This window comes from Penicillium subrubescens (assembly GCF_028828155.1).
Source record: "Penicillium subrubescens strain IBT 31985 chromosome Unknown utg000002l_segment0_segment0, whole genome shotgun sequence".
Classification (NCBI taxonomy): Eukaryota; Fungi; Ascomycota; class Eurotiomycetes; order Eurotiales; family Aspergillaceae; genus Penicillium; species Penicillium subrubescens.
Window position 1 is genome coordinate 1,561,914 of NW_026643152.1, and position 15,003 is coordinate 1,576,916.

The following is a 15,003-nucleotide window of genomic DNA, read 5'->3' on the forward strand; positions in this document are numbered from 1 at the left end:
AAGTAGAAAAGTTGCAGAGTCGGCAGAAAGAGAAGCAAGTAATTCTCGTGTGGAACAAGAGGCGTTTTCTAGAAGGCGTGCAAAGCGAGACCTGGATATCCACCCTCAATGGGCGTCTCAAGCATCAAGCAAGACAGTCACCAGGCTTTGTTCAGAGGTTTGTTCCACCTTGTGCTGGTTTCTGCGCGTGTTTATGCTTCTTGTTTCTGTTTTACCAAGTCATGGAGGGTGATTACAGTTGGATGTTTGTCTGTTTGAGCTGGTATACAGCCTGCGACGCGATGTGTTTTGATACTAGGAAGTGATAATGATAGAGAGAAGCTCAGAAATGAAGGTATGAAGGTATGATATAGAGAACATTAGAGAGAACAGGATAGGGTCATTAAAATCTAATATTAGGATTAAACAAAATCTGTATAAGGAAGGAGTGCGTAGCGGTGTAGTATCAAGAAACAACCACGAGTCCACTGGAGGGAGGGGTACATCATGACTTCCTCTGGAATGGCTTCATTTTCTCGTGCTCACCGATTCCCCTCGTCCAGTCACTTTGATTCCTTGCAGCCCATCACGAGGCAGTTGGAGTCGGACGAGTCTCCTCGGGGCTTGGGCCTGTTTGTGTCTTCCCACGATGCCCAATGCAAGATGCAAAACCGCCCCCGAAATTGAGTTATTGAGGCCCGTTCTCACTTCGGAGATATTCAATCTGGCCTGACCGCCATGCTGTGGGCAAGTTGTCATCGATGACCGCCATTGATGCTCCTGAGGTAAAAGCTGCAAATGAGCGAGTCAGGGACCAAGAAGCAACCCCCCAGGACACTCAGTTTGAAACCCTTGTTTCTGAGCTTCGAGGCCTTACCGGTTGCACCGCTGCAGCTGTGGGTATCCAAGACCTGCAAGCCCAAAGGGGTACAGAGGAAGTCCAATGAGATACTGCTGCTTATAGGACTTCTTTTGGGACCATGTGGAGAGGCTGTGCGTTGATGGAGGTGAAGCTGGCCACCGCTCCCTCCAGGATGTTGATGCATGCAAACAGGCCGTTGCGGTAGTCTGCGCTATGGTAGTATAGTAAGATATTCATCCTATCAGATTTCTCTAGTTCTGCCCTAATTCAATCAACATAGGGAGTGGTTGACCTTAAGAGCTCTTACAATGTTGGCCTCATCTTTGGAAAACTACTCCCGCTATCGATGCTATACTGAATAGCTAATTACGAACTAAACAGAAATCAAGTGGACCAGTGCAGCCATCAGACGATTAAGATGGCTGTCACAACACTAATCAGAGCGCGTTTCTCTTCAAAGGCGTCGATCCGGGCATCAAAGAGGCCTGAGACCCACGGCAAGCTGCAGGGCCAACTTCTTCCTTGTATCGCGGGAAGCGACATATCCTGTAGGCGAATCTTTCTCGGTCTAGCAGTGGGCTACACTGTCACTGAGATAAACTTCTGACCAGATCAAAGATCAAAAATGCCAGTCCATACAAGAAGATAAAGAGAAATATCATGCGGTTCATCCTCTCACAAACGCCAGGACTCTTTCTTTCAAAAGCATCTTTGTCCATCGGGTTTGAACCATATGTGTACAGGAGAGACATGCGTCTCGGCTACCGCCAGTTTCCATTGACAAAAGGATGTACATGTACAGCCCTAGATGTATCCGAGGAGACCGCCCTTTGAGCTCTGCATCTAGTTGACATCACGGGGGAAAAATTATTCCAGATTGATCCTCCCCCAATGGGTGCTGCACTCTTCGGAAGAAAAATTTAGAGAACATTCCATGCATGCTTCTTTGCAGAGGTACGACACGTTGGTGGCGGCAAAGAAACTCCTCCATTTTTTCGATCCTGTTCCGTACTCAGGCGGGTGATCCCAGTATACCACACTGACTCTCTCCATTCCAGTCCGTTCTGTAATATTTTCCCCATTGTCCTCACTCGCCCCATGCAGTCGAGATCTGCCAGAAGCGCTATTACCGAATTTCTCCCTAGCATACGGCAGAATTAGTTCTATATTCCACCGTTACGGTATCTCGTACACTTGACGGATTCCAGAAGCTAACCATAACAGTCAATTTCATCATCACAACTAGACCAGTCATGCTCATAGAATCGTCAGGCAGCTCTACGCTTGGTCTTCAGCCCAACACGACGAGTCTGGGACTAGAAGTGGCATACTAAGGAGGCTGGGGTACCAATGTCTAAGACAAGACAACGACAATGGCCAAGGCTATTGGATCTCAAAAAGCGGTATGTGTGAGTCTGTGTTTTGACTCTATTGGGCTTTTGGAAAAGGGGTAGGGAAAGTAAGAGGTCTTATTCGAGATGTTACTACGAGGGCTCGGGCCTTGGGAGGTGCATACTAGTGAGTACTTCGAAGGTCAGGTACTCAGATATAGTCTAGAAGGACCGTACAACATCACACATACACATCCGGGGTAAGCAAACCTTCATAAAGAAGACAAGGTTACAACAAGACGAGTCTCATTACCTACGGCCGAGAACCGTCGCATACATACCAAGGAAGTAACGCCGCCAACAGACCTAGCCCGAATTACGATGCGCAGAAATTCAACACCTAACAGCATACAGCCCCGTCCGCGATGAAACTCAACGGTCATCTCGCCTCACACGACGCGCGGGGAAACCGTTACTCTACGGGACTTGCCAAAGGATCAGCACAGCATGACTAGGCCTGCGCGCGCAGCCGCAGGCTCGAAGACAACACTTGCCCAAGTCGGTCGAGTCGAGGGCTTAAGCGCGGTACCAGCGTGAAGCTGGTGGTTCATTCTTTGATAAAAGGGCGCGGCTTACCCTTGTACAGGACACAGGACTACAGTAGCTTTGGAGAGGGTTGGTGGTTCAGAGAGGCTTGAGGACCCGAATGTTACATCGGGATCTGATCTGGGTCGAGAGCTACGCTACGGTGGTTTTCGAAACTGAGGATGGGTATGGTAGGTGGTAGGCAAACGTCAAAGTCGTGGAATTATTCATAGGACAATTGCATTAAAACAATATGAACCCGAAACGAAGTAATCAAAAGCGATGCGGGTTTCAACAAGACGGAATAGACAGAATAAGGGTAAGAACAGGGAAGAAACGAAGTAAAAAGGTAAAAAAAGGAAAGCACAGAAGACATGAACATCAATTCATCGTCTGGGCATTTCCACGAAGTTTTTGGGGAAAGTGGTTGTTCCTCATCGGAACGAGGGAGTGCTAGGGCCCAATATACATTCATCCTAGCATACCCGGAGAGCAAATGAAAGAGCCTCACCATCATTCCTGCGTGTCGTCAAAAACATATCCGGTGAGCAAAAAAAATGGTTTCCAAAAGTGGGTTCCATTATCATCGAATTGATCATGATTGACAACCGATCAAGCCCGAAGATAGGACTTGCTCGTTTACAGAGCCAAAAGAGGCTCCTTCTCCGCGGCCGCAGGAGCCGGCTCGGCCGTCTCTACAGACTCAACCACCTGGGGGATGGGCTCGAGCTTGGGGGCTTCGGGGAAGTCCTCGGTCTTGATTGTGGGCTCAGAGACAGGCTCGGTCTTGGCGGGGGCGGGGGCCTTGGTCATCTCGGGGGAAGCGGAGCGGCGGCCAATGTACTCCTGGGCCTTGTGGCTGTACTCGCCCACATATTGCTTCAGGGCACCGGTGGCGTGGGAGGTACGCTCGCCGGCAAGATCCTTGAGCTGGTTGGTCTGGGAGCTAATAATCTCCTGAAGGTTGTTGATCTGCTCGTCGATGATTTCGCGGTTGCTGATGTACACGAGAGGTCCGAGGTAGGCAACGGTCACGGAGATAACGGCGAGACCCCAGAGAGGAACGAAACGGACGAGCCAGTAGCCAGTGAAGGCAGCAGTGAAAGCCTAGAGACACAACATATCAGAATCCTTCCTTTTGTCATATTGCACATCACAAGATCACATACAGCAACGGTATGGACGACATTCTCGGCGAACAGAATGCGCTGGAACTCAATCAAGAAAAAGTCCAACAGCTGGGAAAGGTCCTCCAGGATAACCTCTTGGGTCTCCTTGGGAATGGTGTAGTAGCGGCGAGGGCGGAAAGAGCTGGCAATGCCTTGCTTGAGGATGAGTTGACCGGCAATCTCAACGGCAGCGGTCACTGCAAGAACGGGTCAGTTCGTCTCCCATCGGATACCCACGGGTCACGCGACCAACTCACAGCCCAGCGACATGTACAGGAACTTGAAGGCCCAGCGAAGAAGAGGCAGATAACGAGCGGCGAAAATGAAACCAATTACGGTAGCATAAGAAACGGCGGTCGCACGAGGTTGTTCCCACTGTGAAGATAGAGGAGGGGTCAGAAAAAAATAGGGGATTAAAATGGCAGAATGGGACTCGAGTGAAACTCACGCTCAACAAGCTGTATAACAGCGAGTGGTAGTCTGCACAAACATCAGCATCCCTCCCAATTCCATTTGTCTGCGTCGGTTCCTGGTCGTGAGCACGTACGGGTCAACGGCTGGCCATTGCTAGTGGTGGTCGAAGGGGTGACACGGGCGTTCTTCAGGTCGCGGAACTCGCTGGAGGTCTTGGAAGCCTCTGCCTTGAGGTTATCGACGACGGGGCCTAGAGAAAGCAAGTATTAGACGGATATGGTCAGGCCACAACATCTCCCTGTTCACGCGACGGGGGTAAGTATACCATTTGTAACAGCTTCGCGAATGCCTAGACTCGGGAAAATCCAGAGTCAGTGGACGTGTTTTTGGATCTTTCCGGATTATGTGGATAAAGAATAGGTAGGAGTTACTGCATCAAAAAGTGCTGATTAGCATCACTCTGCAGCAAAAGTCGGGAAGAGTCGGTTGTTAGGGGACGTACCTTACTGCCCGTCTTAGGGTAGCTCACATCACCAGAGTCGGCCATGGCGAAAATCGGATTCAAGTTGACAGAGGTGATGGGGGGGTTGTAATAGCAGAGATGAGAGAATGGAATTCAAGCTTCGAAGAGCAAAGTTGGAGGGGTGGGAAGGGAGAAGGAGAGAGAGAAAAAAGGAACGATAAGGGTAGGATGGGCAGTGGGCCGAATTGTTTTGGTGTGATGCAACTGCAACTGCCGATTGTCATGTGCGGCCGCCAAGACCCAAAAGGCTGGACCGTTTTCCTGCCGACTAGACAAACTGATGATGTCAATTGCCTTCTACTTGTTTCCAAGGTAGATACAGGTATACAGGTGGATCTTGACTGGTTACGAGGAATTTGGTCATTACTCGCAAGCTAACAGGGCTTGACCCTTTTCATGAAAAATCCCATGAACTACTCAGAGACCTGATCCATGCTGGTCGTGCCTTATCTCGTCATAATTTGTCGAAGCACCACTCAATCTCCGTCATCTTCCGCCAATATTAGCATAGCTGCCTAGCCAGGATTGATCAAAAGTACTCTGGACAGCTTTCACAAAACCTGTCCAGAGATTTCGTATATCTTACTTAACCCAAGACCATATTTTTCTTTTTTGGGAGAGCTCGAGGTTTTAGGTGAGTAGCTATGGATCGCTCGCGAATGATTGTATATCTCGTCATCTAGAAACCCAAGGCTACTACTATCTGTGAGTAGATCAAGTACAAATACACATTGGAATGATTGATTTGCTGGCTAATCACGATTTCAAGCTCTCAATTTCTTTAGCCTTGTCGCCATGTAGGCGAATTAAAGCTTGTTAAATCATGCTATTAATCGGGGAAAGGGATTGTTAGTCTTTCTTGCGGGGCAACCACGTTTTGTCGCCTCTTGATAAGCAGCGATGCTTAGCTCGATGTTCTTTCGTCTATAAATAAATTAAACATATGATAAATACACCCAGGATACTATATTGTCATTTCAAATGATCTTTTCATGGAAGCATGTGTAGAATCGAGTCGACTATACTCCAGAGCACGGGCCAAGTGCAGATCACGTGAGCCCGCACCACCACGCGTTGCCCCGTTGGGATGTCTGTTTTGATCTCGAAACCACCTTCATTCTCGACCAACTCCAACACCCACAAACCCACCACCTCCCACTCCCCACTAACGATCCCAATGGGCTTTATTTACCGTTAATAAAATCTTCAACTTGCGCATTTCTTTAATTTTCGTTGCGCCATTCGACCTTTTTGACCCCGCTGCCCGCAGCGCGTTGTTTACATCATGGCCGCCGCTGGCGCAAGGGCTCAGAAGCCCGTCGGCTCGGCCCCATGGATCGCCGCAGAGAAAGAAAACATGGCCGATTTGGTTGAGCAGGAGTTGGAAGAAGTGGAATACCCCGTTCGCCATGAAATGGACTGGTTGAATGAACATATGGCCGAGATCTTCTCAAAGGGCCAAGCGTGAGTTGCGACCGTTCGATCTCGCGGGCATTCGCCTCATTGCTCACTATTGGCGCAGAAACTTTACCGATGTGTTTAAGACGCCAGGAAAGATGAGAGGCAAGACTCCACGAACGGCCCGGAAGCGTAATGTGGAAGAGAATCGAGTGGTGGGTTTTCCTCCGGAGTTAGAGTGGTGAAGATGGCCGTAGTGAAGCTAATCTCCCTTCCTTAGCCGCTGAGTGAGATCTTTTCGTCCGCTCACAAACGCGTGGAGAAGAACGCAGCTCCCAGTCCCAGTCCTTTCATTCATCGTGTCGTCTCGAAAACCAATGCGACGGGAATCGCATCCGCACCTTCTCCCGCTGCCTCTCGCGCCAAGACTTTGGAAAAGGGCTTGCAGCCCCAATATCCCGACCTCACCCAGAATTTGAATTCTTTCTCGCAGTACAACACGGACTCGGGCTATCATGGAATGCCGGACGACGATAAAATGGTTCTGCCAGATACACAGCCAGAGACCCAGACATCCACGCAACCCTTTGAGGCCGACGAGCCTGTGGTATTGAGCTCTCAGGGGGATGTCTCGATTGAACCGCAACCAACGGAGGATTCTTTCCACTCTGCGCAGGAGGACGTTCGTATGCGTGGGGAAACCGTTGAGCCGCTGAACATGGACCCAACCCCAACGAATGAACGCACCATGCGCCCACAAGAATCCGTTTCTAAGGCTCCTGAATCAGAGTCGAATTCGACGCCCAGAGCCAGGACTCAATCTAAGCCTAAGATAGTCGCAGCTGCTGAGAAGCGGCAAGAAAGCCCGCCTGTTCAACAATTGACAGAAAGGTCAGATGATGACGAAACCTTGTCGAAGATCAAGGTTTCGGAAGCCCAGAAGCAAGGCCCTCCAAGCCCAGAAGTTGAAATGGAAGATGTAGTCAAGGAGGACACGATTCTCGACGACAACTTCGATGATATCGGCTCTCCGTCCGATGGTTCCACCCCCCAACGACGATTCCCCATGCGAAAGAGCAGCTTGAACTTTGCTTCTTTGCCAGCTCGGGAGCCTCTGAAGGGCTCGCGGCGCTCCCGCACTTCCCACATTGATCTTTCAAAGCTGAACCCTACTGGCCGCCCTAGTCTCCTAGGAAAGCACTCAGCAGGGCACAGAGTGACCCAAGCAGTGGTGGACGATGAGATGGCTGACGCTGGATCAAAGGATCTGGATGACGAGAAAGAAGCGGAAGAAATCATGGACGTGGATCAGGTCAGCAAGTTACACAACCAGAAGTCGACGCAGAGCCTTCATGAGAGGATCAGTATGCTCGGAAAACTCCAGCCATCCCGACCCAAGAAGTCAATCGCTGCGATGGCTGGCCCATCCGCTGGTCAGATTCCATATCCGGAGCTTCCTGCAGCGAAGCCTGAAACAAAACTGGAACCTTTGGCCCAGACAGAACGCGCCACTTCTCTACAGAATTCTGACGAAATAGAGGTTGATGACTGGATCAGGCCTCTGAGTTCACCACAGCGACTCGACCTCGCAAAGAGCAAAACCACAGACGTGATGGAGAAGCTCTTCGATGTTAGTCAATCACCAAGTAAATCGGTTGGGACAACCGCTGTGGAGCAGCAGTCCACGGAACCAGAACGTCCCAAGTCATCATATTCTATCTTCTCCTCACCACGCCCACACGGTCACCACAAGACGGCTTCTGTCTCCAACATTGCATCAGAAGCATCAACTACCCCTACCGGATCCCCGAGGCGCTTTGAGGGGCCCCTCAGCGCCTCGAAAATGAGGTTACAATCCATCATGAAGTCCGCTAAGGGCTTATTCACAAGCACGGGTGGCTCGACAAGAATCGAGTCTTCGTCTCCCGAACAGCCACGCCTTCGTTCCCAGCAACAAGCTAATGCTGCTGCAGAAGTCAAGGACAGTCAATCCGAACCTCAGCCTCGTCAGATCTCCAGCCCTCCGCGACAAGAAGGTCGTCGGACGCGGAGCTCCACTGAGAGGGAGGAGAAGCGTCGACAGAAGGAACGAGAAGATCGCCAGCGAGATGAAGAGGAAAAAGAGATCCGACAGGAAAAAGCACGTGAGAAGGAAAAGCAGCGGGCATTGCAAATCAAGGCAATGCAAGATAAATCATCTGTTGAGCCAGAAGAAAGGCCCGCCAGTGCCGCCCAACGTCCAATGCCGTCACAACGGCAGCAATCGCGTGAGCCAGAGTCCGCTCACGACGGGTCGAGATTTGGTCTTCCCCAGCCGAAGCAGAATGATCGACGCATCAAGCCACCCACCCGCGAGCCAGCCCAAAAGCCCAACCCCCGGCCTGTTTCCATTCGTGTCGGAAGCACACTCTCTCGTCCAATGCCTATACCTTCCTCCATGACTTCGAATAGCCAGGAGTCTGTTGCACCTCCTGCGGTCTCTGCCCCTGCCCCCAAAGCCACTTCTTTGAAAAAGAAAGGTAGCAATCAATCTCTGCACACGGCTTCTTCGGCGAGCAGCTTCAAGAGCTCTGTCTCGAGCCAAACGCAAGCACAGCGGAAGAAGAGAGAGCAAGAGGAGCGGGAGGTCCGCCGGAAGGAGGAGCAGAGAAAGGAAGAGCAGAAGCGTGAAGCAGAACGGAAACGAGCTTACCAGAAACAGCAAGAAGAGGAGGCTCGGCGACAAGCGGAGGCTGAGCGAGAAAGAGCCGAGCGGGAACTCTCTGCTTCAGAGGATCCCAAGAAGATTGCCCATATGCGGGCAATTGAGAGGAGACGACAGGAGAATAATGCTCGGAAACACGTGCGACAAGGCAGTGTGCAGGCAGGCAGTGACGTAAGTTTCATGATCGTTACTAGAGGGGGGAGCCTCTTTACTAACAAATCCCAGGCTCCCATGCTTCAACACGAGAAGACAGCATCGCAGTCCTCTCAACGGAATGACTTGGGTGCGACAAGGCCAGCATCTCGCTTGGGCTACGGTCGACCCATCAATCCTCCAGCACCGAACCCCGCCAAGCCACCCAAGAGGAATCTGGATGAGGAATCGGGTTATCGAGTTGCAGTTACCAATCCCAACAATGTCCAACCTTCGGGTGAGGCCAAGCGACGTAAGACCGAGGATGAGCATAATCCTATGCAGCCATTGCGGCCTACGATGGCCCCTCCGATCCGTCAGTCAAATATTCGCAAGGTAAGCTCAACATGTTCTGTACAGGTCAATGAAACGTTTTATTCTAATGATGTATCACAGCAGCCGTCTATGTTTGGACAGTCTGGCTCTTCGATCTTCAAAACCGGCCAGCCTCAACGACCTGCTCACCCCTCGGAGTTGGCGAAGTATACAAACAATAAGATTCCTTTTGCGGAACCAAACCACGCGCCACCTCCGGCCGTACAGAAGGCTACCGCACCTGGCTCTGCTCAGCGACCTCCACCTGCCGCAAAGCCATCACCAAAGTACCCGAGTGGGGAAAACATCCACCTCCCAGAAATCGCCACCGACAGCGAAGACGAGGATGATTCAGACTCCGAGATTTTCCCGGTGCCTAAATGGGCTCAACCCAAAGAGCTGGAGGGTCTATTGCGGGAGCAGGACGGAATGGAAGTCGACTCCATTTTCGGTCCCATTGCACCATTCTCCCTCGAGGAGACCTTCAAGGCCGACAAGAAGATCAAAAAATACCGCGACCGCACCAGTAGTGCCAACTGGAACGGTCCAGATGGTCTCACTATGGAGGAGATTCGCAAGGATCGTATTGAGCGGCAAAAACTCCGACTCAATGGTGGTTGGTCTTTCCAGCAATAGACAGTTATCCTATCGGTGGACAACTGGATCCTTGGCTGGTGTATTATTTGTTTATATCCGACAGCAGCGGTTGGGACTTAATATTGCAACTGGAATGGTGTTCTTGGTGTTGGGGTGGTTTAATTTACTGGCGTTATCTTGCATTATTAGTCTGCTTGGGAGGGAGGTCACTACAGTGGCATAACAAGCATCCATCGGTCTGCATATGTTCATCAATTGAAGTTGTTGGATTGTTCCTCCATGAATATCCTGTCGAGTATCAGTATAGGGTCGGTCCGTGCCCACCTACAATAAACTCCCAGTTAGTGGGCTTCGTACTTCGATGCTCCAGGCTGTGTTGGATGACTTTGGTGTCGTTTCTGCATCGATTTAACATACCGAGTGTGGGCTTAGTTCATAAAACATTATTTCTTGCATCTTTACATTGACTAGCATCATTGGTCTAGTGGTAGAATTCGTCGTTGCCATCGACGAGGCCCGTGTTCGATTCACGGATGATGCACAATATTTTCTTTTTTTGGCTCTTCCCTCTTACAACCGTATACGATGAGGCGTTTCTTTTTGCGCTTTTTCGACTCTAGTAAATAATTTTCATTTATCGACCATGGTATCATACCATAATCCATTCACTCTCAGCTGTTCAATTAAGTCCGTTCTATGGATGTTTTTCGATGGTCCCTGCCCTAGAATGTCGGTTCCATCAACTATATATTTACATCTGGTTCGAATCAGAACAACCAGACGAGACATTTTTAACTCACCTCATGTCGATCATAAATAATTCATCACGGAACGTAAAATATACAGACAGCTAGCAAAAGGCTGCCTATCTCCGCGTTCTAGGTACTATGACCACCAGCCCTGGACTGGAGTTGAACCATCACACCGAAATAACAATTGCATGGACCCTTAGGTACCCAATGGATCGGACCAATACTCAGGTAAATACGACCAAATAATGTTTAGATTCAATACCAGATGCATATTTTAGACCTAACTCAAGGCCATACAGAATGTCCACACTAGTTTTACCCCCAGATCACAGACCGATCATGTACAAAAAGAACATCTCAATTCCAAAGCGAACGCACGATCAAAGTAAGCCAGACCAAGCTCAACCTACACCCGCCCCAACCGGTCACGCCGCCGATACCAAATATAATACAAGACAAGACTAGCCGCCCAGGAGACCGTGAATTGTGTCTAGGAAGTCAACCTAACCCGAAAGACAGAGAGAGGGGTGAGTACCGACTACTCCATGTCAGGTTCCACGTCGCTTCCACCAGCCTCGCCGCCTTCGTCCATGGCGTCGGGGTTAAGGTTTGCGGCGTCTGAGGCGGCGCCGACACCCTCGACCTTGTCGTGGGAGATGGTGCGCCAGCCAGCTTCGACGGAGGGGTCCTTGATGTATTCGGACATGGGGAACTGGTAGGTGTTTGTTAGTGATGCGGTTCTGGGAAAAAGCAGAGAAAAAACAGTTGACTTACGTAGTGGTCGTTCTTCTTCATGGTAACCACCCATGGGACGTTGTCGAAAGTGACTGCACGTAGGCGGAAGTAGGTGTTGTCAGGGATCTTACGCACTTCCTCAACGAATGCGTCGAGGTTGGGGGTTGAGACGCCGTTGACCGCGGTGATGAAGTTCGTAGGCGCAAGTCCGTAGTGGTAAGCGGGGGAACCGCGGCTCTGTTTGAATGGTTAGTAACATGGAAGTAAAGTCCTAGAATGGGGGTGTGGTTGACATACTCTAGCGCTCACGTAGACCTCACTATGGAGCTTGGAGATCTGCTGACGAACAGCATGGTGGGGCTTCTGCAGGACAGCACCGCAGAAAACAACAGCGCGGTCAGTCTCAAGATCCTCAGTGGGAACGGTGGGGACGCGTATCCGCATCTCCTGACCATTCCGAACAATCAAAGCCTCCAAGATTTCCTTCTCATACATGACATCCAACTCCGACACACGCGTGACGAGCTGGCCATCCAGTGTGAGAATAATATCAGCCTCCTGGAAACTGTCGACATCAGATGTGAAAGTCGCCGGCGGGCAGTCCACCTTGCGAACCATGAAGAGCTGATGGCGAGAAGGATTGGCTTGAGCAACCTTCTGAATCCACTCCTCCGAGACGCCCATGATACGGGCCTGGCTCATCTGCACCACATAGCTCTCCATGTTCAGGATACGCAGCTTGGGGGTGACACCCTGCTGGATCTTGGAAGTCACCGGGAGGAGAGATGGGGTAGCAAAACCAAGGTGGTACTCGACATCTTTGTGAGAGCTTGGAGTACGTTCACCGAGGTAATTCAGCCACAGGGCCTGCACGACACCATCCTCACCGATCAATACACCGTTGGTGCACTGTCCGCTCAATCCAGTGTCCACCGTGATGGCGTCCAAGTTGATCGCGCGGTACCGCGGAGCAGAGGCGTTGGCGGGGATTGATACGGTAGTGATATCAGTCACCGCGGTCTTGGCCACGACAATACGGAAATTCTGGTTGAAACCAACGAAAATGGTGTCTTGTCCCTGCTTGATGTATTCAGAGCTGAGACGAGCGCTCTGTACAGGTGCCTGCACAAGGCTGGGATCATATTGAATGATGCTGTAGTTCTGCAGCGGATGCAAGAACACAACCTTTGCGCTGAGGATGACCGAATCAGCGACTGTCACGTTGATATCACAGAGGTCATAGGGCACAATGGCTCTTGAGACAACAACCAGACCCTTTTCGGCATCGATGACCAACCCGAAGCCGGTTTTCTTGGCCTGAGGATAACCATCAAGCTTCAAGGGCATGGTGCAGGACACTCGCACAAAGCTACGCACAATCTCGGCGGCGGCAGGCTGGCTCACACCATCCAGCTGGATAAAGTCCGCTTTCCGCGGAACAGGCTTCTCTGCCGGAATCGGATCAGACAGGTCCGAAAAGTCCCAGATACCAGTCTCGTCGTTGCGGACGGCCAGACGCATCTTTGGATGCCAATGACGGTCAACGTAAATGATACTGGTCCCCTTGGTGTGCAGATCCCGAATATGACGATACGAGATGACCACACGGGCGCGGTCTGGGATGGTCTTCATCACCTCTACGAATTCATCCAGGTTGCGAGTTGGCCGCTTGTCGACCGAGTCGATGATCCACCCGGACAAGGTGTTCTCAAGCTTGAACGAGCCAGCAGCCTCGCAGACATACACACCGCGGGTAGCGATGGCATACAGCCGGGACTGTTGGTACGACAGATTGTGGAAGGTACCTCCAGCAACGGTCACAAATCGATCGGGGCTGATTGCATGGAGGTCCCCAACCTCACACTCCACCTCGAGGTCCTCGCCTCCTCGCTGAACCAGCAACTTGACAGTCTGACCCACACTAGAGTCCAAGATACCATCCAGGCGGACGAACTGCGTGAGTAGCTCACCATTTACCTGGAGCAAAACATCTCCCTCTTGCAATTTTCCATCCGCAGGCCCCTCGGGCAAGATGATCTCAGCGGCAAGCATGTTGGTCTCGGTGGGAGCAGCCTTGCGCACAGCGGCTTCCCACTCTGGTGTCAAGCCCAGACGACGGCATTCGTCGAAAGGCTTTAGGATCCATTGGGTCTGGATGGTGCCACGGGTGACAGCCTGGCCCTGGCGAATGCATTCCAGAGCACGGAGCGGACGATCCAGAGGCAAGAAATAATCAGTCGCAGCACCATCGGCACGTCCACCGGCTTGCAGAGCCACAGCATGACCATCGATATTGACTACGGGACTGCCAGAACTGCCACCACTGGCCGCAGCCGCAGCCTGGATGTAGTTCGTGTTGAAATCACTGTAACCCTCGCCATACTCTGGAGCATTGCGGTCCAAACGACTGATGACGCCGGACAAGATACTGAGCTTTTCGCCTGCATCGTTACCAACGACTCGAATCTCGACACCAACTCGAGCTCCTTCGGGTTGGAGATTGAGCTCGGTGAGCTTCATGTAACGAATGGCTTTGGGATCGAATTGGAGGATACCGAAATCGTGTACAGGATCTCGGTAGACGGGGCGGACATCGCACTATTGGTTCAGAAACAGTGAGTATCCAGACCATCGAAGTTTTTTTTTTCTTTGACAAAGGCTCTCTGACTTACCTCCTCATGGTTATCGAAAATACAGTAACCCCAGAATGGACCGGCACCAACCACATGGCGGTTAGTCAAAATGTACCCTCGCTCGGCATCAACCACAAAACCGGTAGCCTGACTGCTCATTGACAGCTCGGTATCGAATGAACAGGTCTGGCAAAAGTGGATAGAGACCACACTCTTCACGACCGACTCAATAGTCGCCTGCCACTCGGGCGAATCTGCCTGTGCAGGCGCAAGAGGCAACAAGCGACCCGAGTCATCCTCTTCCTCCTCCACATCATATACAGTTCCATTGGCCGGAGTAGAGTCACCGGGAGTCAACACCGAACCTTCAGGCTTGAGGTGTTTTGCAGGCCGCTCCACAGCACCAGCACCAGCGACAGCGCTGCGCTTACGCTTGGAGCCAATGTCCCCGCTAGCGTCCATGATGCTCTTTGAGAGCGACGACGGGCGATGAAGGAGAGATTGAGAAGCTAGTTTGCACTGTCTTGGAGGAACTTGGTGGAAAAGCGCGATGGAGCGAAACGATGGAATCGAGGGTGGGCAAAAGTGACGCGCAGGTGATGGATCGAGAGAAAGTCGGGGCGCGATCAAGGGCCAATGCACGGCAGAGGCAGGAGAAGCAGCAACAGCAGCAGCGATCGAACGGCTTTGAGGGCTTTGTACGCTTTGTCTGCAGCGCAATAGCAGCAGAGACATTCGCGTTGCAAAAGAGGCGGAGTGGAGGAAAAGAGCTGATTGGGTGCGGGAGGCAGCACACGATACGATCCCATGGCCG

The 15,003-nt window shown here is 51.3% G+C and overlaps 4 protein-coding genes across 4 annotated transcripts; 2 read left to right on the forward strand and 2 right to left on the reverse strand.

Annotated features, from left to right (window-relative positions):
- Positions 1–740: 740 nt before the first annotated feature.
- Positions 741–926, forward strand: N7473_001946 (uncharacterized protein; the record flags this gene model as incomplete). Its single annotated transcript, XM_057147886.1, has 1 exon — positions 741–926. One exon carries the CDS (start codon positions 741–743, stop codon positions 924–926), a length of 186 nt encoding a protein of 61 aa, XP_057011540.1.
- A 2,470-nt stretch (positions 927–3,396) lies between these two features.
- Positions 3,397–4,887, reverse strand: N7473_001947 (uncharacterized protein; the record flags this gene model as incomplete). The annotated part of the gene is made up of 7 exons (XM_057147887.1): positions 3,397–3,864; positions 3,927–4,123; positions 4,184–4,301; positions 4,375–4,406; positions 4,474–4,590; positions 4,666–4,689; positions 4,848–4,887. The coding sequence occupies 7 exons, from the start codon at positions 4,885–4,887 to the stop codon at positions 3,397–3,399; spliced, it is 996 nt and encodes a 331-aa protein (XP_057011541.1).
- A 1,099-nt stretch (positions 4,888–5,986) lies between these two features.
- Positions 5,987–10,348, forward strand: N7473_001948 (uncharacterized protein). Its single transcript, XM_057147888.1, has 5 exons — positions 5,987–6,327; positions 6,386–6,476; positions 6,542–9,136; positions 9,191–9,493; positions 9,554–10,348. The coding sequence occupies exons 1-5, from the start codon at positions 6,149–6,151 to the stop codon at positions 10,106–10,108; spliced, it is 3,723 nt and encodes a 1,240-aa protein (XP_057011542.1). The 5' UTR covers positions 5,987–6,148; the 3' UTR covers positions 10,109–10,348.
- A 732-nt stretch (positions 10,349–11,080) lies between these two features.
- N7473_001949 (putative nuclear serine protease HtrA2/Nma111) lies at positions 11,081–14,930 on the reverse strand. The gene is made up of 4 exons (XM_057147889.1): positions 14,229–14,930; positions 11,854–14,154; positions 11,596–11,793; positions 11,081–11,533 (listed from the first exon to the last, which is right to left on the reverse strand). The coding sequence occupies exons 1-4, from the start codon at positions 14,922–14,924 to the stop codon at positions 11,360–11,362; spliced, it is 3,369 nt and encodes a 1,122-aa protein (XP_057011543.1). The 5' UTR covers positions 14,925–14,930; the 3' UTR covers positions 11,081–11,359.
- Positions 14,931–15,003: the final 73 nt, after the last annotated feature.

Coding starts and splice junctions, on each gene's coding strand:
- N7473_001948 (XM_057147888.1), top strand. CDS start 6,149: ATGGCCGCCGCTGGCGCAAGGGCTCAGAAGCCCGTCGGCTCGGCCCCA. Junction 6,328..6,385: donor ATCTTCTCAAAGGGCCAAGC/GTGAGTTGCGAC, acceptor CTATTGGCGCAG/AAACTTTACCGATGTGTTTA. Junction 6,477..6,541: donor ATGTGGAAGAGAATCGAGTG/GTGGGTTTTCCT, acceptor TCCCTTCCTTAG/CCGCTGAGTGAGATCTTTTC.
- N7473_001949 (XM_057147889.1), bottom strand. CDS start 14,924: ATGTCTCTGCTGCTATTGCGCTGCAGACAAAGCGTACAAAGCCCTCAA. Junction 11,794..11,853: donor AGGTCTACGTGAGCGCTAGA/GTATGTCAACCA, acceptor CCATTCAAACAG/AGCCGCGGTTCCCCCGCTTA. Junction 11,534..11,595: donor TGAAGAAGAACGACCACTAC/GTAAGTCAACTG, acceptor AACACCTACCAG/TTCCCCATGTCCGAATACAT.